This window comes from Telopea speciosissima, chromosome 6 (genome assembly GCF_018873765.1).
Source record: "Telopea speciosissima isolate NSW1024214 ecotype Mountain lineage chromosome 6, Tspe_v1, whole genome shotgun sequence".
Taxonomy (NCBI): Eukaryota; Viridiplantae; Streptophyta; class Magnoliopsida; order Proteales; family Proteaceae; genus Telopea; species Telopea speciosissima.
In genome coordinates this window covers 61276224-61301935 of record NC_057921.1, presented here as the reverse complement: position 1 = coordinate 61301935, position 25712 = coordinate 61276224, and the positions used below count along the sequence as shown (strand labels likewise).

General features: G+C 36.6%; 1 protein-coding gene, 1 non-coding gene and 1 pseudogene across 2 annotated transcripts; 1 reads left to right on the top strand and 2 right to left on the bottom strand.

The window, feature by feature from the left end:
- Positions 1 to 4442: 4442 nt before the first annotated feature.
- Positions 4443 to 10642, top strand: LOC122665225 (transcription factor bHLH120-like). The gene is made up of 3 exons (XM_043861317.1): positions 4443 to 4563; positions 10120 to 10458; positions 10542 to 10642. The coding sequence occupies exons 1-3, from the start codon at positions 4510 to 4512 to the stop codon at positions 10617 to 10619; spliced, it is 471 nt and encodes a 156-aa protein (XP_043717252.1). The 5' UTR covers positions 4443 to 4509; the 3' UTR covers positions 10620 to 10642.
- Positions 10643 to 14617: 3975 nt separating this feature from the next.
- On the bottom strand, positions 14618 to 14767 carry LOC122666476 (annotated as a pseudogene).
- A 5174-nt stretch (positions 14768 to 19941) lies between these two features.
- LOC122666338 lies at positions 19942 to 20135 on the bottom strand. Its single transcript, XR_006333531.1, has one exon. It is a non-coding gene; the product is annotated as a U2 spliceosomal RNA (small nuclear RNA).
- Between the last annotated feature and the right edge of the window lie 5577 nt (positions 20136 to 25712).

Genomic DNA, 25712 nt, shown 5'->3' with positions numbered 1-25712 from the left:
ACATCCGCTAGACAAACACACGATCAATGGTAGCTATAATTTGGATCTATAATTTGGTTCCCTTACCCTTAATTTCCTTTGCAACCTAACGGAGCCTACATTTATAAATGGATTGAATTATGGATGAAGAAACTCAAGAAAATGCCCTATTGGAGAAGATTCGATATCATAAAATCAAAATTTATCCAATGATAATGGTTTCTTAGAATTGATAATCTTTAAGTGGATCCCCCATACAATATTGGCCCGTCCTAATCCTTGATACAAAGACAAGCGAGTTTGTCCTGATCCACCAAGAAAGTATTGGAATATCACGCTAAATCTTTGTTAGTTTAATAAAAAAAATTATATGTTCTAATCTTTCATATTAGAATCCAAAGATGGGAGTAAGGCCTACACATTATTTTTTTTTTCTTCGAATAGTTAAATACTAATAACAATACTAATGTAAACTACTATGTTGGGAGAATAGTCCCACATCAGTTACCCTTAAAAGTCTTCCGTCGCTTCATATACCTATAAGTCTCTCCATCTCAACAACTTAATATACTAAAAATAACAACAATTAGAACAACATCATATGCAACCACATCAACACTCATCATTGAATCTTATGTTCTTGGAATCAGATCACTGCATATATATTCCATGTTTTTTTAAGGACTAAAGTGAAATCATTGGACCAATTTAAAGGATTCTTTTCTTTCTTTATTTCCTATATCTTTCACATTCTATAATCATAGAACTCAACCAAACCTTTGGGAAGCGTTTTTATGATTAATTTTAATTAATCAATAAGGCAAAGGTTTCCTGAATAGTCTCCATATAAACTAATTATATGAACGGTTAAAATATCTACCACATGACATATTGGATGTGACCAAATTTTACGAACAAGCTAGTAGACTGGCCCCAAGAGTTTACCATGCTATTGAAACTTACAAGGATGCATAGACATACATGAAACAATAGTTAATTAAATCCAAGTTTGAAATTTGACATGTGACTAATTTATAAGTTGTATAACTAATCCAACTGCCATTGATTATAACCAAATATTTATACACATGACTGAAAATGGTGGACCACTCAGGATAAATTTATTTGAACGAATGCGACCATGAAACAAAAAGTTTAATTACCCTAATTAATAATTCAAGAAGACCTTGATCACAAATTATTTACCATTTATGACCCTATAAAATAATCAATTTAATAATGTAGGTTCAATTATTTTCCTCATCACCATATCCTATTATTTTATGTAGTATGACCATATAAGGACTACACCAAACCCTAATAAAGCAAATCTTTGATTATATTTTAGTAATCAACAAGCTTGGAGAAAATCTCGTACCAATATATTAATTGATTTCTTGTACCCTCATAATAGAACCCTTGAAAAATTTAATGGGTTCAATGATTTTCTCCATCCTAGGCTCTTAGCTCTTGCTCAAAGCATATGTAAGCTAGACACATATTAATATTGGAAAAAAAAACATGTTTTTACATACAAAACCTGATATTAAGTTTTGGGATCCACATTAAAACCTATTTCGACTTGTGCCACGACATGAAAAGGGCCGTATCCAGTGCACAAGGCTTTTATGTTTCGCAGGGTCTAGGAGAGGTAGATGGTAGGCAGCCTTACCCTTTTCACGAAGAGGCTGATTCCGAGTACTCGAATCTGCGCCACTGTGCTGACGATAATGAGACTTTGCCATCGCACCAAGTGACGACCCTCTATGCCATGACATGGATCGTTTTATTTTATTTTATTAGTTTAAAGGATTAATCCATTAGAGAGGAAGGCAGCTAGCTCTAAGATTATACTTTCCTATATTGCTGGGAAGAGTGACTAGCTAGTTAAGAGATTTACATATATAATAGAGATTTGGTTTCAAAGCATTAATCTTCAATGAGAATATCATGTAATAATTATTATAGACCAGGGAAGCCCACCATTTTTGGCATTTGCAGTGTCTAATAAATTAAAAAAAAAAAAATGGCAAAAGCAAGTGGTTTCTTTATCCTTAGGTTTGTCTTATAATAATTACCTTAAAAAACTTCTCTTCCAACTAGAGGTGTGCTTTTAAAATTTGTTAATTCGGGCCCCTGTAGATTTCTTGATACTGCTGGTCGTGCTTTCCTTAATGTATTGCAGTTTAAGTTCCCCCACTATCTCAATCGCCAATTAAGCCATGTGTTGGCTGCTGATGCTGACAAGTACTGTTTCAATAAGATAAAATTGTGACAATTTAGTATTAAGTAGAATATTTGATGGTAATGATCATAATTAAGCTTTGTCTACAGTTGTTTTCATGTCTTGGGAGAACAATATGCGTTTCTTAATGGGTTAATTAATAAGTGTTTACCCATAAAAAATGGTTAATTGAGAAATGATGAGGGTATCATGTTTGGTATGAGAGAAATCAGAGATTATGAGCTGGCAAGTCAAAGACACATCAGAAAACAGAGGGGCAGGTCTGGAAACAATATCTCTGCGAAAGCAGAAGAAATCAGAAGTAAGGTTGTGTACATTATGACCCTCCTTAGACCTCATAGTATCGAGAACCTCGTGCATTGGGTATGTCCTTTTTTTTTTTCTTCTCGTTGTCCTAAATACCTGTAGAAATAGACATATTGTTTTGAATTGGAGCAATCCAGCTTCCTTTCTTCCTGTTATCCCCAGTAACGGCTTTTATATGTTGGTTTGGTCCCCTCCCTCCTCCTTCCTCCCTCTTAGGTGTATCTTTGGCACTTTGTTGAATATACAATCCATTTACACCTCACCCGCCCCAAAAAAATGTTGATAGGGATCACTTTGGTGACGATTCTGATAGCACCAATAGCACCAATCCCTTGTTTGAAACACAGGGCAGCCAAAATAAACTCACAAGAAAGGGTCGGTCTTGTCTTGTGGAGAGACTTCTTTCAAAGGGAGTAAGAAAGCCCTTAGCATTGCTCTATACATGGCAGATTGGGTTTTGTTAAGAATTAACAACGCAATAGAACAATGATTGCAAAATAAAAATGAATGAAAATCAACCATACAAAGAGAACACAACGATTTATATGGTTCACCTAAGATGGGCTACGTCTATGACAGAGCGATAAACCAAAGTTTTTACTATTCTGCCAAACAAATTACAAAACCCTCATAGACCTCTCTTTGTGAGATAATCCCTTATATATAGCATCTACGTTTATCTACTCCACGTATATATTCTTTAGTACAACTATTATTAGATATGATTCAATAGTTACAATATAGAAAAAATCTAATTCCAAAAAATACAAAACTGCCCCAAGTATAAATGACATTAAAAAAATCAACCCATAATAGAGGCACTGGCTAAGCGAGACCTGATCCTCTACTTCCGCCTGTTTGATACTGCCGTGCACCCCCATACACAAGCGTGGCAAAAAATACTGCCTTATCCCCGCTTGGGCAAGAGTAAGGTGGTATATTCCGTCTTGCTTATGTGTGGAACATACATGATAGTACTAGGTAGACGGAAGTAGAAGATTTCGATTCCTATAGCTAAGCTCTGGAGGGAGTATGGAGTCTTGTCGTTCAACTAAGTCAGTTTATTTGGTATCAATTTTAGGGTAGATTAGTTTGGTCAAGTAATGGGACTCTCTGGTTGCTTCCGTGAATGGAGAAAGATAGAGAAAGGCTAAAGTCCTCCAGTAGGTTTTTACATACCCTAGCAGAGCTCCTCCTCTTCACTTCTCCATCATTACAATTTCTTGACCTCGACCTTAATTAAAGCAATCTCAATAGAGAAGCCACGTACGACCAAATCCCAACTGCCCATGTTGATGGATGGGCCAGCTCCGGAATGTCCTTTTCTATGGGTAGATGTGTCTCACAAACAAGAAGAGGGATCCAAAATCATGTACGGAATTAGCCCTTTATTAACACGTGCCACAAATCCCACCAATTTCATATGGTAGATATAGATGCCCACATGTGAATGGAGGTCCCGGTTTCCAAATTGTATAAAATGTACAGTCCCCTCACTGCTCACCCTTCAACCGGGCAGGTGACCTTAAAAAGGGAAGAGACAGAGAAGGTTGGAATGAGGGCAGCAACGAAGGGCCTTTCTTTTTTCCAATTTTTTTAGCTCACGTCCTTGCCTGTAAAGATTACAAGAAGATCACACCAGATCTTGTACCCTAACGTATCTCCTTCCCTATCTCCTCCCAAATAGAGAGAGAGAGAGAGAGAGAGAGAACTGAAAGATGGATGAGAGAGGCAAAGAGGGAAATGATTTTATTCCTTCAGATCAACCAATCTTCCCTTTACAACAAAACCATGAGCTGTTCTTCCAAACATCTTCTATTTCAGACCCACATCAAGATACACTACCATCCGTTTCTTCTTTACTAGATTACTGCACTGAAGATCTCTCCCTCAAACCCTACATGAATCCCAACTCTTTTGATGAGAAAAAGAAAAAAAAGATTGAACACAGAGAAGTGGAGCGGCAAAGAAGACAAGAAATGGGTAACCTCTATGCATCACTTCGATCAAAACTCCCTCTAGAGTATCTCAAGGTGAGAGATAGATAGAAAGAGACACAAATTTTTTATTTGAGTTTCTTTTGTTTAATTAATTGTTTATTAAAAGTGTGTGTTCTACTGGTGATCCAATGTTGCAGGGAAAACGTTCTATCTCTGATCACATGAATGAGGCTACAAATTACATAAGAGACTTACAGGAGAGAATCCAAGAGCTTAATGAGAAGAGAGATAGACTCAGAAATATGCCCAATTCAGCTACTCCTGATATAGTCTCGCGCAATCGAGGTTGTACGCCGGACACGGTTACAGTCCGGCCATGTTGCGGCGGAGTAGTGGAGGTTTTAATCAGCAGTGGATTGAGGAATGAAGAGTTTCCATTGTCTAGGGTGCTCAGATTGATGGTAGATCAAGGGTTTTGTATATTTAGTTGTTTCTCTAATACAGTGAATGAGAGATCACTTCACACTATTCAGTCTGAGGTACATTAATCCTTCCTTCTGTTTCAACTCTAAAATTGAAATTCACAAGTTTAGGGCTTCACTTTTCACCATTTTATTTACAGGTTAGTGATCTGGGAACTGTGGATCTATCTGGACTGCAACAGATGTTGACTGATTTTCTTGCATCTTCCTCGAGTTAGTTAGAGTTCCATTGAGCTCGTTGGACAACTACCTTTCCACAACTTTTTCTTGATGAAATTTAAGGGTGTTTTTCTTGGTGGACAGTTGTGTTTCACCATTTTTCGCCTCCATCAGATTAAAGATGTTGTCTGAAGTGTTTGATTGATATTTTGTAGTCCTATTGTAAATAGCTTCCTTCGATCTTCTTATTGAACATTTGGCTAAGAAATGCAAATCCACATTGAGTCTTGAATTTTCCTTGTTCGTTACCGTTTCACCTAAAAGCTCGAACTGCTAGCAAAGGGCAGCTTCAATAAATACATCAACATTAATCCTATACAGTTTTTGGTTTTCGGGTTTAATTTTTCATCTCTCATATATGAACAAATTATAGGAGCTTCCATACTTGAAGAACTTGAAGAAGGTGGTCATGCTGAGGATGTTTAAGCATATATAAAGTCTGTCATCACATGTTTGGTAAGGATTTTCATTTTCGTTTACTTTTTTATTTTCTATCCATACAACTTGAACCTGAGGTTGTTTATTGTCTTCCTTACTTTGTTACTATTCAAAACTATTTCTTATTATTGTTATTATTATTATTATTATTAGAAGTAGAAGTAGAATTTAATTACCACTTCTTAAGATTAGAGCAGTATAGCTTCCTTTTGTTCTAGTCTCTCACTCTTCTAAGCTCAATTCAAGCCCTTATTTTGTTCAATTTATAAGTTTTGTCAGAAGTTGAAGAGAGTCTTATAGTCTTATAAGTTCCATGAAATTACACTAGACAATAAGCTGACAAGTTTCAAAGATGAATTGTGAGGAACATATATCCCCAACAGCTGCTAATAAGAGTGTTGAAATCCCACATCCATCAGTCAGACATAGAACCTAGCTTGGGTGTCTTCATATAGCTAGCAGTCTCTCAACTTAATAGCTTAGGCTCTTGAGTTAGAATCCAACATGGTATCAATGCCATGCTATTCCTCCCTCGTGTTCCTCTTTCCACCTATATAACTTAGGCATTTGGGTAGCACATACAATCTTGTGTAGATAGTTTTATTGTTTACTATAAAAACATTGGAACTCGGAACTTCCTCAAAAGCTTTTACAAAATATTTGAGAAGAAGAAAAATTAATGAACTATTGAATTCTTTTTGAGGAATAAATGCTTGAGTAGAGCTTGCATAATATAGGAGTTGGGATATACATGCAAACACCATAATGTTTGGTTGGTTCTATTTTATTAAACTAACAAATACTTTACTGAAAATTTTTTGTGGGAAGCATTTCAAAAATGTTTCAGCTAGATTTGCAAATTAAGATGGATGCAGAGAAAGTTAATGTACATATCTTAACCTACGAACTTATGAGATTATTGTCTTTTTTTTCTTTAGCAATAGTATTGATGAGGTGTTCTTCTTCAAGGTTTTATGGATATATAATTTCTCTATATAAGACCTTACCTAATAATTTTCCTAATATCTTTCTTGGCTTTATAAAGAAATTATGCTAATGATCAATGTATCAACATTTCTTTATAGTGTCTTTGCTTGTTTTGTAAAAGAAATCCATTCCTTACTTCTCAATGAAAAGAATAGAATGCATTGGGCTTTTGTTTGAGTTAAGGTTGAGAACAAAGAGTCTTCATGACTCTATCAAGCTAAATCATGAAAAGATAAGTCAAGTGAATTACTAGCTATTAAATTCAACCAAAGTCATCATTTAACTTATTGAGTTTTGAGAAAATGATAAATTAGAAAATAATAAAATAAGATTAACATCTAAAAATGAGAAATTACAAAGAATATACAAAGCATTATGTTTTAATATTTTTGCAAAATTAAAACATCATGACTTGTAACATTTTAGTTTTTTTTTTAAGCTATTCCTAAATGATTTGAAGTAAACTAGACAATCATAATTTTGATTACTACTTTGTTATTTTATGAAAGGGAAATCTTGTTGTAACCAAGGTTAGTTACAACAATATTATAACCTTACTTCTTTGCCCTTTTAGTATAATATATTTTTTTCAATGACTGTAAATTCTGTCATTTCACAGAAAACTGTATTAAACGACTTTCAACTTTTTGAAAACTCTTTTTTACTCCTGCATTAAATAACTTTTAGGGATAAAACAAGGGGCAATAAAACTTCTTTGTTCACCACTTTGGTGACAACAAGTTGTTCCCTTCGTGAAATTATGAATGAATTTGAAAATGCATGGGTGAAGTAACGCCAAGTTAACAATTCAATGTGACTTCAATTCGCAGAAGTCACGTCTCAGTCACCTCTTAGTTCTAACCATTTTCTGGAAGGTTTTCTCCTTTTGATCATTTTGATGACATAGTACTCTCTTCTGTAACCTTCTACTTTGATTTGATAATTGGAATCAAGCTTATAAAGCCTCATTTACATTAGAATCTTTTAATACCCATATAACACTTCACTTCCTCAGTGCAGTAAGCTGTAATCCCTTGCATTGTATAGACCTCCCTGTGGCTCATGGGCAGATAACTGAATATGAGTCCTATTTACTGGTTTACAGAACTCCCATAATGCAAATTAAACTAAAAATGATAACCTTCATTAGAGAAGTCCCATAGGTAGTTAATCAATAAACACTTTTGTTTTCTTCTAATATTGCTACTCTGGGAGTGTCCTTTGATCTTCATTTGGTCCATTACCATTATGGATCACTCTGTTGGCAGAAGGGGTTGAAAAGGGAGCTAGAGATGTAAAAAAAAAAGGTGAAATTACTCTAAATTTCATTTCTATGAGCTTGTTGCCCCCCAATTTTTCTTCATAAGGGTTTGGGAAGAAGATAAGTGAATGAGGTCTTAAAATAGAAATTGAGATTTATTGTCTATTACTTGTTGGTTAAATTATTTATTTGCAAATTGAATCTTTACATTACAAATTTCTTGTGATCAAGGGAAAGCAAGTGGAGGGGAAATATTTGTGGAAGCTACATATTAATCACTGATGTGCTAGCTAGTTCAAGGCTTCAAGCTACCTCTCTATTTTCTTTGTCATGTGAAAAGGAAAGAAGCTATAAATATATATATATTGCAAGTTAATTTAATGCTTAAAAACTGTTTTAAATAGTCAATTATATTTGGGACTATTTGAGGAACAAAGACAGCTGAAGAAACAAAGGCAAAAATCTAAGAACCTGCAGGTCACAATTTTTAGCTTCAGATTCTCTTGTGAACCATTCCAGTGGTGTTGGTTTGTATATACTGGTATTGGCAAATAAAGGTTTGAAATTTTCTTAAAACGATTAACAATTAAAGTTTTTGAAGTTTGAATTCATATGAATGGTTGAAAATTCTAGGGAAATTACCAATAAACTTGGATTATATGGTTGAATATGGTTCTCGAATTTGGATTAACAAATCTGGATCATTTCATCCCTATCCATTGGTGTACATTTGCCACATCAACCTCTCAAATGGCATAATTTAGTCCAACGTCCAGTGTGGAGATAGCTCTGTAGGCTCTAGAAAAGAGGCTACGGCATCACGATTTGCTTTGGACTTTGTCACCCCCGCTCGGGTAGGAGTAAGGTGGTATTTTCCATCTTGCTTGTGTATGGAACGTACACGACAATACCAGACAGGCGGAAGTAGAGGATTTTGATTCCTGGCTAAGCTCTGGAGGGAGTATGGAGTCTTGTCGTTCAACTAAGACAGTTTATTTGGTATCAATTTTAGGGTAGATTAGTTTGGTCAAGTAATGGGACACTCTGGTTGCTTCCGTGAATGGAGAAAGATAGAAAGAGGCTAAAGTCCTCCAGTAGGTCTTCACATACCCTAGCAGAGCGAATCGTTATCCTCTCCAGTTACTGCACCGTACAGTAATACATCGTGCGACGGCTACAGAGGTCATGTGCACCATGTGGGGTCCGTTATGCCACATGACCTCTGCAGCACCGCACGATGTAGTACTGCACCGTGCAATTACAAGAGAGAATAAAAATTCCTAGCAGAGCTCCTCTTCACTTCTCCATCATTACAATTTCTTGACCTTGACCTTAATTAAAGCAATCTCAATAGAGAAGCCTCGTACGCCAAGTCCCAAATGCCCATGTTGATGGATGGACCAGCTCCGGAATGTCCTTTACTATGGGTGGATGTGTCTCACAAACAAGAGGTGGGGTCCAAAATCATGTACGGAATTAGCCCTCTATTAGCACGTGCCACAAATCCCACCAATTTCATTTGGTAGATATCTATGGATGCCCACCCACATGTGAATGGAGGTCCCGGTTTTCAAATTGTATAAAATGTACAGTCCCTCACTGCTCACCCTTCAACCGGGCAGGTGACCTTTAAAAGGGAAATAGACAGAGAAGGTTGGAATGAGGGCAGCAAGCCAGCAACGAAGGGCCTTTCTTTTTTTTACATTTTTTTAGCTCACCTCCTTGTCTGTAAAGATTACAAGAAGATCAGACCAGATCTTGTGCCCTAACGTATCTTCTTCCCTATCTCCTCCCACATAAACAGACAGACAGACAGAGAGAGAGAGAGAGAGAGAGAGAGAGAGAGAGACCTGAAAGACAGATGGGTGAGAGAGGCAAAGAAGGAAAGGATTTTATTCCTTCAGATCAACCAATCTTCCCTTTACAACAAAACCATGAGCTGTTCTTCCAAGCATCTTCTATTTCAGACCCACATCAAGATACACTACCATCCATTTCTTCTTTACTAGATTATTGCACTGAAGATCTCTCCCTCAAACCCAACTTGAATCCCAACTCTTTTGATGAGAAAAAGAAGAAAAAGATTGAACACAGAGATGTGGAGCGGCAAAGAAGACAAGAAATGGGTAACCTCTATGCATCACTGCGATCAAAACTCCCTCTACAGAATCTCAAGGTGAGAGATAGAGAGAGACACAAATTTTTTACTTGTTTAATTAGTTGTTTAGAAGTGTGTGTTCTACTGGTGATCCAATGTTGCAGGGAAAACGTTCTATCTCTGATCACATGAATGAGGCTACCAATTACATAAGAGACTTACAGGAGAGAGTCCAAGAGCTTAATGAGAAGAGAGATAGGCTCAGAAATATGCCCAATTCAGCTACTCCTGATATAGTTTCTCGCAATCGTTGTACGCCGGACATCGTTACAGTCCGGCCATGTTGCGGCGGAGTAGTGGAGGTTTTGATCAGCAGTGGATTGAGGAATGACGAGTTTCCATTGTCTAGGGTGCTGAGATTGATGGTGGATCAAGGGTTTTGTATATTTAGTTGTTTCTCTAATACAGTGAATGAGAGATCACTTCACACTATTCAGTCTGAGGTACATTAATCCTTCCTTCTGTTTCAATTCTAAAATTGAAATTTACAAGTTTAGGGCTTCACTTTTCACCATTTTATTTACAGGTTAGTGATCTGGGAACTGTGGATCTATCTGGACTGCAACAGATGTTGACTGATTTTCTTGCATCTTCCTCGAGTTAGTTAGAGTTCCATTGAGCTCGTTGGACAACTACTTTTCCCCAACTTTTTCTTGATGAAATTTAAGGGTGTTTTTCTTGGTGGACATTTGTGTTTCACCATTTTTCGCCTCCATCAGATTAATTAAAGATGTTGTCAGAAGTGTTTGATTGATATTTTGTAGTCCTATTGTAAATAGCTTCCTTCGATCTTCTTATTGAACATTTGGCTAAGAAATGCAAATCCACATTGAGTCCTGAATTTTCTTTGTTTGTTACTGTTTCACCTAAAAGCTCGAACTGCTAGGGAAGGCAACATCAATATATACATCAACAATATTCCTATACAATTTTTGTTTTCGGGTTTAATTTTCATCTCTCATATATGAACAAATTATAGGAGCTTCCATACTTGAAGAACTTGAAGGTGGAGGTCATGCTGAGGATGTTTTAGCATATTTAAAGTCTGTCATCACATGTTTGGTAAGGATTTTCATTTTCATTTACTTTTTTATCTTCTATCCACACAACTAGAACCTGAGGTTGTTTATTGTCTTCCTTACTTTGTTACTACTCAAAACTATTTATTATTATTGTTATTATTATTATTATTAGAAGTAGAAGTAGAATTTAATTACTACTTCTTAAGATTAGAGCAGTATAGCTTCCTTTTGTTCTAGTCTCTCACTCTTCTAAGCTCAACTCAAGCCCTTATTTTGTTCAATTAATAAGTTTTGTCAGAAGTTGAAGAGAGTCTTATAGTCTTATAAGTTCCATGAAATTGCACTAGACAATGAGCTGACAAGTTTCAAATTAAGATGAATTGTGAGGAAGATATATCATCAATAGCTGCTAAGAGTGTTGGTATCCCACATGCATCAGTTAGATATGAAATCTTGGGTGTCTTCATATGGCTATCTGTCTCTCCCCTTAATAGGTTTTGGGTTAGAATCCAACATGGTATCAAAGCCATTCTATTCCTCCCTCGTGTTCCTCTTTCCACCTATATATAAGTTTAGGTCTCTCCACCAAATAACTTAGGCATTTGGGTAGCACATACAACCTTGTGTAGATAGTTTTATTGTTTCCTATAAAAATATTGAAACTCGAAACTTCCTCGAAAGCTTTTACAAAAAATTTGAGAAGAAGAAAAATTAATGAACTATTGTATGCTTTTTGAGGAATAAGTGCTTGAGTAGAGCTTGCATAATATAGGAGTTGGGATATACATGCAAACACTATAATGTTTGGTTGGTTCTATTTTATTAAACTAACAAATACTTTACTGAAATGTTTTGGGAAGAATTTCAAAAAGGTTTTAGCTAGAATTGCAAATTAAGACGGATGCAGAGAAAATTAATGTACATATCTTAACCTAGAAACTTATGAGATTATTGTCTTTTTTTTTCTTTAGCAATAGTATTGATGAGGTGTTCTTCTTCAAGGTTTTATGGATAGATTATTTCTCTATATAAGACCTTAACTAATAATTTTCCTAATATCTTTCTTGGCTTTATAAAGAAATGATGCTAATGATCAATGTATCAACATTTTTTAATAGTGTCTTTGCTTGGTTTTTTAAAAGAAATCCATTCCTTACTTCTCAATGAAAAGAATAGAATGCATTGGGATTTTGTTTGACTTAAGGTTGAGAACAAAGAGTCTTCATGACTCTATCAAGCTAAATCATGAAAAGATAACTCAATTGAATTACTAGCTATTAAATTCAGCTAAAGTGATTATTTAACTTATTGAGATTTTAGAAAATGAATGGGCAGATAATTGAATGTGAGTCCTATTTACAGGTTTACAGAATTCCCATAATGCAACTGAATTAGTTCTCTCATGAGAAAAAACTAAAAATGATAACCTTCATTAGAGAAGTCCCATAGGTAGTTATAATTTTTACTCAATCAATAAACACTTTTGTTTTCTTCTAATATTGCTACTCTGGGAGTGTCCTTTGATCTTCATTTGGTCCATTACCATTATGGATCACTCTGTTGGCAGAGGGGGTTGAAAAGGGAGCTAGAGATGTAAAAAAAAAGGTGAAATTATTCTAAATTTCATTTCTATGAGCTTGTTGCCTCCCAATTTTTTCTTCATAAGGACAATATGAATGATTTGCTGAATATCTTGTTATTATAATTCTGTTCACCATCATCAGTTACTAAAGGGGTTATAGAAGGACCATTGGACTTCTAAGCTGATCTTATGAATATATATTAATTCAGAGATCAAAATATAATTCAAAGGTTTTTTTTTTTTTTTTTTTTTTTTTTTGTGGGGGGGGGGGGGGGGGGGGGGGTTGGGAAGAAGATAAGTGAATGAGATCTTGAAATAGAAATTGAGATTTATTGTCTATTACTTGTTGGTTAGATTTCATGATCAATTATTTATTTGCAAATTGAATCTTTACAGTTAAAAATTTCTTGTGATCAAGGGAAAGCAAGTGGAGGGAAATATGTGGCAAGCTACATATTGATCACTGATGTGCTAGTTCAAGGCTTCAAGCTACCTCTCTATTTTCTTTGTCATGTGAAAAGGAAAGAGGCTATATATATATATATATATATATGTTAATTAATGCTTAAAAACTATTTTAAATAGTCAATTATGTTTGGGACTATTTGAGGAACAAAGACAGCTGAAGAAACAAAGGCAAAAATCTAAGAACCTGGTCACAATTTTTAGCTTCAGATTCTCTTGTGAACCATTCCAGTGGTATTGGTTTGTATAGACTGGTATTGGCAAATAAAGGTTTGAAAATTTCTTAAAACGATTAACAATTAAAGTTTTTGAAGTTTGAAATCATATGAATGTTTGAAAATTCTAGGGAAATTGCCAATAAACTTGGATTATATGGTTGACTATGATTCTCGAATTTGGATTAACAAATCTAGATCATTTCATCCCTATCGATCCATTGGTGTACATTTGCCACATCAACCTCTCAAATGACATAATTAATTTAGTCCAACGTCCAGTGTGGAGGTAGCTTCGTAGGCTCTAGAAAAGAGGCTATGGCATCATAGTTAGCTTTGGACTTTATCACGTGTCGATCATCCATAGACTAGATTATTTTTTATATATCATAGGCTGAGTTCGAAAGGTAAAGAGAATAAAATTAGAAGGAAAAAGTTGGTGAAGTTTCATAAACAACTAAAAAGTATACAAGGATAGATGTGTAATTGTAAGGACTTATTCAATTCAAGTGTGAGGACTTACTCACCCAACAATATGGGATTCACTAAACTCTCAAAGCGAACTTGAGGTTCATCATAATAGAGTTCAAAAGCTACAACACCAATGGAATAACATTACTTAGTACTGGAGCATTAATTGCTCCAAGTTAATGATTAAAATATTTTTTGGGAGAGTGTTTCCTGCTATGGCGATATAAAAAGAATTTGTACATGAGGCCCACATGGTCAGAATATGTGAGAAATATTAATACAGATTCTACTGTTTATTATGTGAGGAGGGTATAAAAGAATATGTACAAGGGTAGTGTAGCAATCTTTTTGTTTTATTGAATTCTTTTGAAGGCTGAGGGGATCAGGATCGTCTCCAAGAAGCCCAACACCTAGGGTGCTGCCAAGGGGCATCCAACAGCTGAGCTATGCTGCACACATCTTAGCGCATACCTAGGGATATGTGCGGCACAGCCCAACGGCTGGCAACACCCTAGACGTGTTGGGCTCCTTGGAGACGAGCTAAATTCAGATTGGGGTGGGACTATTCACCATGGGCTTGGACCAAGATTGGTTGCATCATCCTCTTGAGAAGAACCCATCCTTATATGCCAGGTAAGTAGGATGTAACGGATCGATTGCTCGGATAGTCAGTGATTGACCTTTAGTCATAGCAAATTGGATAGTGCTACGGATATTGCTATTCATTTACATCCTAATCATTAGGGGTGTCACCAAATAATCATTAGGGGTGTCACCAAATAATATTTGGTCATACCAGTACAATTAGTCATTAATAGCCCATTTATTTATAGTAATGGTTCAATATAAAGTGGCCGGGCGAACGCTTATCGCAGCAGCCACAGATTATGACGTACAAACTCCCATTATTGGGAGAATGTTATCACCCTCACACAAGGATCACCAACCTAGGCTATGGGCCTTCTTGAGAACCCATTAACCACGTCCTGTTAATTAAATATGATTTTAGCCTTAATGTCTTGGCCTCATTTATACAAGCTTCTAGACTTGCACCTTCGTAAGCTGACCGATGTGGGACTAACAAAGACAGCCTGCTTCTCTCCTTTGGCCTTTCTACTGAGTCATTCTAATGGTTATCCATCCAACACACAAAAGGAGGAACACCGAGGCTCAGAGCTTAGACTCTCTGGGATCAAAATTTGGTTTCCATTCTTTTGGTCAAATTTCAGCATCTCGGTTGAAATGGATCCTGGGATGTTTGATATAACAGCGATGAGTGAATTGCTACAGTTAAGGCTGCAACAAGGTTGGGTTGGGCCGGGTTTTATAGATTCCTAATTCAATCTTGAGTCCCCTTATCTGGGCCCAGGCCCGACCCGATCCTAACTCAGGGTCTTAAAAATCCAACCCTGACCTGCCTTTAAGGTTGGGCCGGGCTACCCCTAATTGGCCCTGATCATAAAGAGGGGAAAGGAAATACATGGACTAGAATGGGCCGGGAAGAAAATTATCAATTTTACGTAAAATAATACTATAATAAAATGTATTATATCACTTATTATCTTCATATATAATATATTATATAACAAAATGAGGATGACATTTAAAGTTTTTTATATATATATATATTTTTAGTATAATTTAAAACAGGGTCGGGCCGAGCTGGGCTAGGCTTAGCTTGAGGTCTCAACCTTGGCCTGACCCGACCCGACCCTGACTCAGGGCCAGAAATTTCCAACCCTGATCCCCCCTCAGGGCCAAATATCTCAATTCAATCCCTATTTGAGCTCAAAGCGAGCCAAGGTGGGTTCGGAGCGACAGGGCCTAACTTGCACCCCTAGCTGGAGTTGGGAGTAAACAACGTGTGTCTTGAGGTTCAGGCCTTTCAAGAGTTTGTTAGAAGTGTGCGGGAGAGCCTGCCACGACGTGCAACAGGTGTATGAATCCTTTGCTCAAGCCCAAACCGAATAATATATAGAATTGTATAGAGTTTTATGTTGCACAAATTGAACATTTGACTAATGTGAAAGGGCAAGTGGTGATAAAGGTTTAGATTGATTCATCAAATTTATCTATGACATTAACAAATCAGCATAATAGGGCTCTTAGGTGATTAACTCCATTCGGGTAATCGGAAAAAAGAGGAATAAATTGTCAAGCAAAGATAACTACTATTGACATCAATGGTACAGATCAAATCATTGTTTATTAGTGTAAGGGAAAATAAATAATATTGAAATCAATGGATCAATAATTATTGAGAATTAACTTATTGAAATCACAAAATGAAAGTACCATCAAATCATTCATTTTAGGTGTCTAACTAATTTTATATAGCGAACAAGAAGACCAATGAAAGCAGTATTACAAACCAATTCCCTTATTCATAAGCATTGTTACAAACCTAAATACACATTTAACCACAAAGAATTAATTAACGTGTATTTTGTCAATTATAATTCTATGATAGTGATCCTTCTCTTGATTGACCGTTTTCTCCAAAGCACTAGCATTTTCTATGAAGGATAATTTATTGCAGCAGCCACTAATTATGATGTACAAAGTCCTATTTTTGGGAGAATGTTAGACAGAAGCAACCATCACACAAGGACCACCAAATTGAATAATATATAGTATATTATTGAATTGATGTACAATCTTTTAGAATTGGATTTTAAAATTAATTTACATTTCTATGGAAGAACAGGGAATGGGCCGGGGCAGGAGGGATTGCAGGGAGTGGGGTGGGACAAAGATCAGAGGGTGGGGCTGGAGGGATTCTAGAGGTGTTGGAAGGGTTGCGGTGGTGGGACAGGAGGGATTGCAGGGGCTGGACGGTATTGCATGGGGTTGAAGAAGTAGAAGTCCGTTCCAAGAAGAGGATAGAATAAGATGAGGAGTGGAATTATCACATTGAGGGCAAAAATGTAAAAAGAAGTTGAAAATGAGGAAGGAACATTGTATTGGCTACTTTTGTAAATTGAAACCCAATCACTTACTAATTTGGTAAGACCAAACCCAATATATAGGGATGTAAACGGATCGAATTCGGTAGGATAGTGGCATTATCATATTCGTATTCGATTATATTCGGACGGATTCGGATAATATCCTATCGGTTTTCGGACGGATTCGGATAATTTTCGGATAATGATTTTTTGAATATAGGTTCTCCTAAATGGATATGAATACAGATTGAATACGATTTTTCGACTATCCGTTGACATATTTACCGTTTTTATGATGAGGGTTAAGGTTGAGACTTAAAAGTTCAGTAATTACCCTTTCTTCTTCTCTTCTTAGTCATTTATTCTCTTACGTTTTTTACTTTTGATTTTTTAATAGATACGTAATTCCATATATCACATTGCATAAAACAATATATATAAACCAATAGCAAATCTAGAAAAAGATTCACATTATCTTAACTTATAAATTTATAAAAATAAGATAACAAAATCCAATGAGGTAACTTAAAAGGATAGACAAACACATAGTTATATTTCAGATATTTTATTACCGTTAGACTGTTAAACGAATCGGATAATAATCGGTCGAATAGGGGGATTATCATATTCGTATCCAATTAGTTTCGGACGGATTCGGATTCTCTTAAACGGATACGAACACGGATCGAATACGGATTTACGAATATCCATTTACATCCCTACCAATATAGTCTAATCTTGTAAATTTTTTTTGGGGGGGGTGTGTGTAAAAGAAAATGTCATAATCAAACAAAGGGAGAAAGAACGCTACTTGGTCGCATAGTTCCTGCACCCAGACATAGGGCCGTGCGAAATGACTGCTGCATCCCCATTGAAAGACAGAAATCCTTGAGAGTGCGGAGGTTATTTCATACAGCCTTATGCCTAGGTGTAGGGCACACGACTAGGTAGTGTTCTCTTTCCCCTAAACAAAATGCCAAGAAGTTACATTATTTGAATCAGATACACTAAGTTTATTAGTTCTAGCTCTAAGTGCGATGTTCTATCCCTACCTTATTTCACAAAACATGCTTTAGAAAAGTATTTAGTTAGACCCCGTTTGTTTAGAGGGGACTTAGGTGAGGTGGGAGAATTAGAGGGTGGAAAAATACTGATGTGACACTTCAAAATCCCACCCCAATCTTGTTTGGTTATCCTGGGTGGTGAACTTACTAAAGTTAAGGGAACATCATCATTTGTTTTGTCTGCTGATGTGCCACTTCAAAATCCCACCCCTTGCCTATTCAAAGACTTTGGTTACTATTCATGAGAAAAGTAACTTTACCTCAACATTTCCATCCCCTATAAAACCGCCCACCAACATGTGGTCCCATCTTCCCAACAATCCCACCCCACCTTCCCCACTAAACAAACGGGGCCATATAATTATTAAGGAAAAATGACTTTGTCTAGGAGTGTGGCTCTTACGCCCAAACACAGATGAAGAAAATTGACCGCCCCACTACCATCAAAGGCAAAAATCACATCCTTGGTTATGCTTTCGCACATTATCTTCATTAGTCCTTGTGCTCGTGCAAGGGTCACGCTCCCAAATAGACAACATGTTCCCTAGTTATTATATCCAACAAAATAGTAAAAATTTCCCAAGGCCAATTCCCATTCTCTTCCTCCAAACACTCCACTAAGCTTTGGTAGTCAGTCTGAACATCAACAACTCTAATGCTGAGACTGAGTATGGCTCTTGCTACGGATTTCCATGTGCTCCTTGCAAAACCAAAATCTATGATAACACTAATAAAAGTAATTTTAGACACTAAGATAGCCATCCAACTTGCTTCATCAGATTCTTTAATAAAGCTACCATCACATATAATTAAATGTGTTAATTTTGGATCAAAACCAAGAACCGACCCACCCAATAGCTTATTGGTTCGGTTCTAGATCTACTGATAAGTTATTGGTCCGATTCTGAATCTACCAATTAGAAACCAATGGAACTGGAACGAATTCACATTCTAACTTTATGTATTATATAATTCTTAAGACTCAAGATCATGAGACAAACCCTTTATTATTTTAGTTTTTCAATTTTAGGTGGTAACACTTGTCTCATGTACTATTTTACCAAAGATTTGACTATAAATTTAAAAGTCCATTTGGGAATGTTAACTTAAGAACATATATTAAAATAATCCTAACTTATGAGAGTGATGATGTTCCTACTTATTAATTAACACAAAACAAGAGGTAATATAGACTAGTTCTGTGATTTGAAAAAAAAAATGAAGCATATTTCATGTTATTGAAATTAATGTCTTATTATAATATTATTAAATATATGTAGCATGTGTTAGAGATTTTTTTTATTTTTTATTTTTAATTTGGACTGCTTGGAACCTTTTAGGAACTGGAACCGGCACACCCATTAGTTAATGATCCTAGATCTCGAGTTTGGAACCGATTAGATTATTGGTCCGGTTCTAATCCTAACCCCTTAGGACTAGAACTATTAAAGAACCGGACCAATTGACACCCCTACATATAATAGTGAAAATATCCCGATTAAAGAGATCATAATAAACACTAACTGACAAAGTAGTGGGGCTAGTATTAGTGGTAGTATTATCGGTCACAATGGAACAACTTTACTGTTGTTACACCAAGACCTGCCCTCTAATAATTTCCATAAAAAAAAAATCTAAAATTAGGATACATTTTAGTCTGCCAAAACAAAGTTCCAAATATTTATAGAGTGAGATTGTCCTTGTAATGTCCTAATTCTTGTAATTCAAAAAAAAAAAAATAAAAGATCAAATATTAGGCTGCAATTTTTGTTGTCAAAAAAAAAAAAAAAAAAAAAAAGCTGAGCCTTTGCTTTTCTTCTGGTGTGGAAGCTTCTACTTTTGACGAAAATCCATGATTGTTGTTTTCCTCCGGAGAATGATTTGCTTTCGTTACAAGAAGCTGCGCAAAAAGGAATAGAAAAAGAAAATCTCACCTGGGCAAGGCAGAGAAGTGGACTGAAACAGCTCGAAGCAAGCTTATTTAATAGTGCAATACGTTTAATATAAGCACCACTTAACCAGTTTTTGCAAAATTGGATGGATTATGATACACATTTTACACATGAGTTGTTCGAAAAAATGCTGCAATGGTTTTTCACTGTCGCTATTGCCAGAACATCAACCACATTTAGATCATTAGAACTTTTTAACTTGTATTAGTGGGGTGCGCCAGGCCCGTGCAAAAGTGCAACGCATGGGCGACGTTAGAGGACCCCGGCAGCAAGCTACCGTAGTGGGACCTCCCCATAAAAAAATTAATTTAATATCATGTGGGTCGATGACCCACGTATCAGATATTAAACTGATAAGAACAGACTACATTTGATCTTAGCCAAAAGGCCGAGAAAGGTATGTTTTGTTTAATATCTCTGCTTTTCTTTTATAGCAGTCTCTTGTCATATCTCTTTCTTTCTTTAGTCGATGTGGGACTAATTTAGTGTTCACTTCTCTTGTTTTTAGCTTTTTGTAACGTCACTTGGTTATTGCAAATGGTTGCTATGCGCCTGTGCATTCTTCATTCTAGTTCCCAAACCGGCCCATAACATGCTTTGTTTTATATGTCTCTCTCTGTCTCTGTGCAGTATCATTCACATCAAACAATGCTTCCTCACAGTAGTTGGTATTACAAAGTTATCGATGGGCTGAGGGTCATTACTCGTCTTCTCAGATATACTTTTTGGATGGATGACCACTCATCAAAGAACAGAGATATTGACATTTCATTTTTCTCGCTTAAACTCTACAAGGAAATCCATTGAGAATAGCTCAGAATTGAACTGATCCCTTAGAAGCTCACTGTGGATTAGTTGCTCCAAAATGAAGGAATCAGGATCAGGCTCGGTCAATTTCAATTCAAATCGGTTCTTCGACATTTTACTTGGCTTTCTCCAAAGAAACTTTCCTTGATGTGAGCCTCCAAAGGCATCCTGGTTGGGCTGCCTGGCACATATCTTGGTGCATACTTATAGATGTGACCGGCATGCCCAGCCATCGGATGCTCATTAGGCTGGCACGTACATTGGAGAGGAGCCGGATACGTATTTCTATACACTGTTGCCCATTATCCTTTTTTTTTTTAAATTTTTTTATTGCCCATTATCTCAAGCATTATATATACTATCGTCATGATGTACAATTTAAGAAACTGAGGTACTTGTGGTTGTATAATTCAAGTTTATGATCTTAGGCTGCTTGATCCCCTCCCCTGATATCTCAATTCATAAGAATCTGGTAGCCATAATAAACAAATGTCTATTATTAGGCATTCTTCCTAGCTAATGTTCCCATTGTTTTGTTATAGTGGAGACTATTAAGAGGTTATTAGTTGTTATATATTGGGGGGCTTTGGAGGAGCATGGATGAGTATAGAAATAACCACTTGTCAATGATTGATGCTAACTTATTTTTGAGATATTTTAAAAACCTACATTGACCCACTAATTAAGGCCCTTAATTTGTTGGATTGTCCTATAAAATATGGAAATCTAAACTACGAATATTTTACAAAATAAAAAGAAAATGAGTGATCTTCACAATCTCTCTTCTTCACATGTGAATTTTTTATACACTAACCATGTGACACTTCTTCCCATGCTCTCATTCATTTGGTGTGAGAGATTCCATTCCAAGCAAGGCAGGGCAGTGCCGCGATGCCCTCCTCAAAAAAAATAAAAATAAAAGGGAAGCAGTTTTCTATACGGGAGTGTGGCCTACGCCAGCACTCCCATGTGTCTATCTCTCTCCTCCTTAAAATAAGGGGGTAGAGATGTCTTTTCATATTGAGAGGAGAGAGATAGACTCATGGGAGTGCTGGCGTAGGCCACACTCCCGGACATAAAACTTTTTCCCAAAAAAAAAATATTGCATGTTATTCCAATTGAAATTCGGGTAAAATAGAAAGGTTTTTTTTATTTTATTGAGGTGGGGGGGGGGGGGGAGAATTTTTATCACCTCCAATTCCTGCCCTCTCCAATTCCCTCCAATTCCTTACATAAGAGCTGAAATGACCACCCTTCCCCACCTTGAGCAGTGTGTTCGGGCAGGGGATAGGGTGGTCATTTTTGCTCCTATGTGAGGAATTGGAGCAGGCAGGAATTGGAGGTGATAATGATTCAGGTGGGGGATGGTCTATCTATCTAGTTGCCTATGGAACATTAACCAACTACCCGAAGAAGAGAGAGGGAGGAAGTAGACTGTCTTATGGCACAAGATGAAGATAGAAAAGTCCAACCCATGATCTTCTGTAGCCTACACCCTGACAAGTCACCAACAAACTGTGCCTAACAAAAAAAAAATGAAACTAACGAGTTAAGATAATTAGGCCCGACCCATAAACAATCAAACTAGCCCACTTTTGTCAAGAGTGGAATGATGCCCTTACTTTGCCATGAATTATTGATGTACGTATATCCTACTGGTGCACATGGACTGGGTCTAGCAGTAGTCAATTACGTACGTTATTGATTAGGCCTAGTCAAATGCATGTACTTCAAATTCAGGTTTGAACTAATAAGACAGAATGACTTGATAATCCAGGCTAGGGTTTTTATCTTAAGAAAGGTTTGGACTGCCATTACAGATGTGACCGAGGTGGAATTTGGACATAGCAGTACTCAATACGCAATTGATTATGCATAGTCAAATGCATGTACTTCAAATTCAGGTTTGAACTAATAAGATAGAATGACTTGATAATCCAGGCCAAGGTATTTACCTTAAGAAAGGTCTGGACGACCATGATAGATATGACCGAGGTGGATTTTGGAACTAGCAGTAGTCAATTAAGTACGCTATTGATTAGGCCCAGTCAAATATATGTACTTCAAATTCAAGTTTAAACTAATAAGATAGAATGACTTGATAATCCAGGCCAGGGTATTTATCTTAAGAAAGGTCAGGATGTGATCGAGGTGGATTTTGGACCTAGCGATAGTCAATTAAGTACACTATTGATTAGGCCCAGTCAAATGCATGTACTTCAAATTCAGTTTTGAACTAATTAGACGGAATGACTTGATAATCCAGGCCAGGTATTTATTTTAAGAAAGGTCTTAATGGCCATTATAGATGTGACCAAGGTGGATTCTGGACCTAGCAGTAGTCAATTAAGTACGCTATTGACTAGGCCAAGTCAAATACATGCACTTCAAATTCAGGTTTGAACTAATAAGACAAAATGATTTGATAATCCAGGCCAGGGTATTTACCTTAAGGAAGGTCTGGACGGCCATGACAGATGTGATCGAGGTGGATTTTGGACCTAGCAGTAGTCAATGAAGTACGCTATTGATTAGGCCCAGTCAAATGCATGTACTTTAAATTCAAGTTTAAACTAATAAGATAGAATGACTTGATAATCCAGGCCAGGGTATTTATCTTAAGAAATATCTGTATGTGACTGAGGTGGATTTTAGACCTAGCCATAGTCAACTAAGTATGTTATTGATTAGGCTCAGTCAAATGCAAGTACTTCAAATTCAGGTTTGAACTAATAAGACCGAATGACTTGATAATCCAGGCCAGGGTATTTATCTTCAGAGAGGTCTTAACGGCCATGATAGATGTGACCAAGGTGGATTCTGGACCTAGCAGTAGCCAATTAAGTACGTTATTGACTAGGCCTAGTCAAATGCATTTACTTCAAATTTAGGTTTGAACTAATAAGACAGAATGACTTGATAATCCAGGCCAGGGTATTTACCTTAAGGATGATCTGGATGGCCATGACAGATGTGACTAAGGTAGATTTTGGACCTAGCAGTAGTCAATTAAGTACGCTATTGATTAGGCCCATTCAAATGCATGTACTTCAAATTCAGGTTTGAACTAATAAGACAGAATGACTTGATAATCCAGGCTAGGGTATTTATCATAAGAAAGGTCTTGACGGCCATGACAGATGTGACCGAGGTGGAATTTGGACATAGCAGTAGTCAAGCACGCTATTGATTATGTATAGTCAAATGCATGTACTTCAAATTCAGGTTTGAAGTAATAAGACAGAATGACTTGATAATCCAGGCCAGGGTATTTACCTTAAGAAAGGTCTAGACGGCCATGACAGATGTGACCGAGGTGGATTTTGGAACTAGCAGTAGTCAATTAAGTACGCTATTGATTAGGTCCAGTCAAATGCATATACTTCAAATTCAAGTTTTAACTAATAAGATAGAATGACTTGATAATCCAGGCCAGGGTATTTATCTTAAGTAAGGTCTGGATGTAACCGAAGTGGATTTTGGACCTAGCGATAGTCAATTAAGTACACTATTGATTAGGCCCAGTCAAATGCATGTACTTCAAATTCAGGTTTGAACTAATAAGACAAAATGACTTGATAATTCAGGCCAAGCTATTTATCTTAAGAAAGGTCTTAACGGCCATGATAGATGTGACCAAGGTGGATTCTGGACCTAACAGTAGTCAATTAAGTACGTTATTGACTAGGTCCAGTCAAATGCATGTACTTCAAATTCAGGTTTGAACTAATAAGACAGAATGACTTGATAATCCAGGCCAGGGTATTTACCTTAAGGAAGGTCTGGACAGCCTTGGCAGATGTGATCGAGGTGGATTTTGGACCTAGCAGTAGTCAATTAAGTACGCTATTGATTAGGCCCAGTTAAATGCATGTACTTCAAATTCAGGTTTGAACTAATAAGACAGAATGACTTGATAATACAGGCTAGGATATTTATCTTAAGAAAGGTCTGGACGACCATGACAGATGTGATCGAGGTGGAATTTGGACATAGCAATAGTCAAGCACGCTATTGATTATGCATAGTCAAATGCATGTACTTCAAATTCAGGTTTGAACTAATAAGATCGAATGACTTGATAATCCAAGCCAGGGTATTTACCTTAGGAAAGGTCTGGACGACCATGACAGATGTGATCGAGGTGGATTTTGGACCTAGCAATAGTCAATTAAGTACGCTATTGATTAGGCCCAGTCAAATGCATGTACTTCAAATTCAAGTTTAAACTAATAAGATAGAATGACTTGATAATCCAGGCCAGGGTATTTATCTTAAGAAATGTCTGGATGTGACTGAGGTGGATTTTGGACCTAGCCATAGTCAATTAAGTATGTTATTGATTAGGCCCAGTCAAATGCATGTACTTCAAATTCAGGTTTGAACTAATAAGACAGAATGACTTGATAATCCAGGCCAGGGTATTTATCTTAAGAAAGGTCTTAACGGCCATGATAGATGTGACCAAGGTAGATTCTGGACCTAGCAGTAGTCAATTAAGTACGCTATTGACTAGGCCTAGTCAAATGCATGTACTCCAAATTTAGGTTTGAACTAATAAGACAGAATGACTTGATAATCCAGGCCAGGGTATTTACCTTAAGGATGATCTGGACGGCCATGACAGATGTGACTGAGGTGGATTTTGGACCTAGCAGTAGTCAATTAAGTACGCTATTGATTAGGCCCATTCAAATGCATGTACTTCAAATTCAGGTTTGAACTAATAAGACAGAATGACTTGATAATCCAGGCCAGGGTATTTACCTTAAGAAAGGTCTGGACGGCCATGACAGATGTGATTGAGGTGGAATTTGGACATAGCAATAGTCAAGCACGCTATTGATTATGTATAGTCAAATGTATATACTTCAAATTCAGGTTTGAACTAATAAGACCGAATGACTTGATAATCAAGACCAGGGTATTTACCTTAGGAAAGGTCCGGACAACCATGACAAATGTGATCGAGGTGGATTTTGGACCTAGCACTAGTCAATTAACGCATCCAATGCATGTCTAAATTCAGTTAACTAATAAGATTAATGACAATCCGGTATTGATTAGGTCCAGTCAAATGCATATACTTCAAATTCAAGTTTTAACTAATAAGATAGAATGACTTAATAATCCAGTTGACTAATCAGGGTATTTATCTTAAGTAAGGCTGA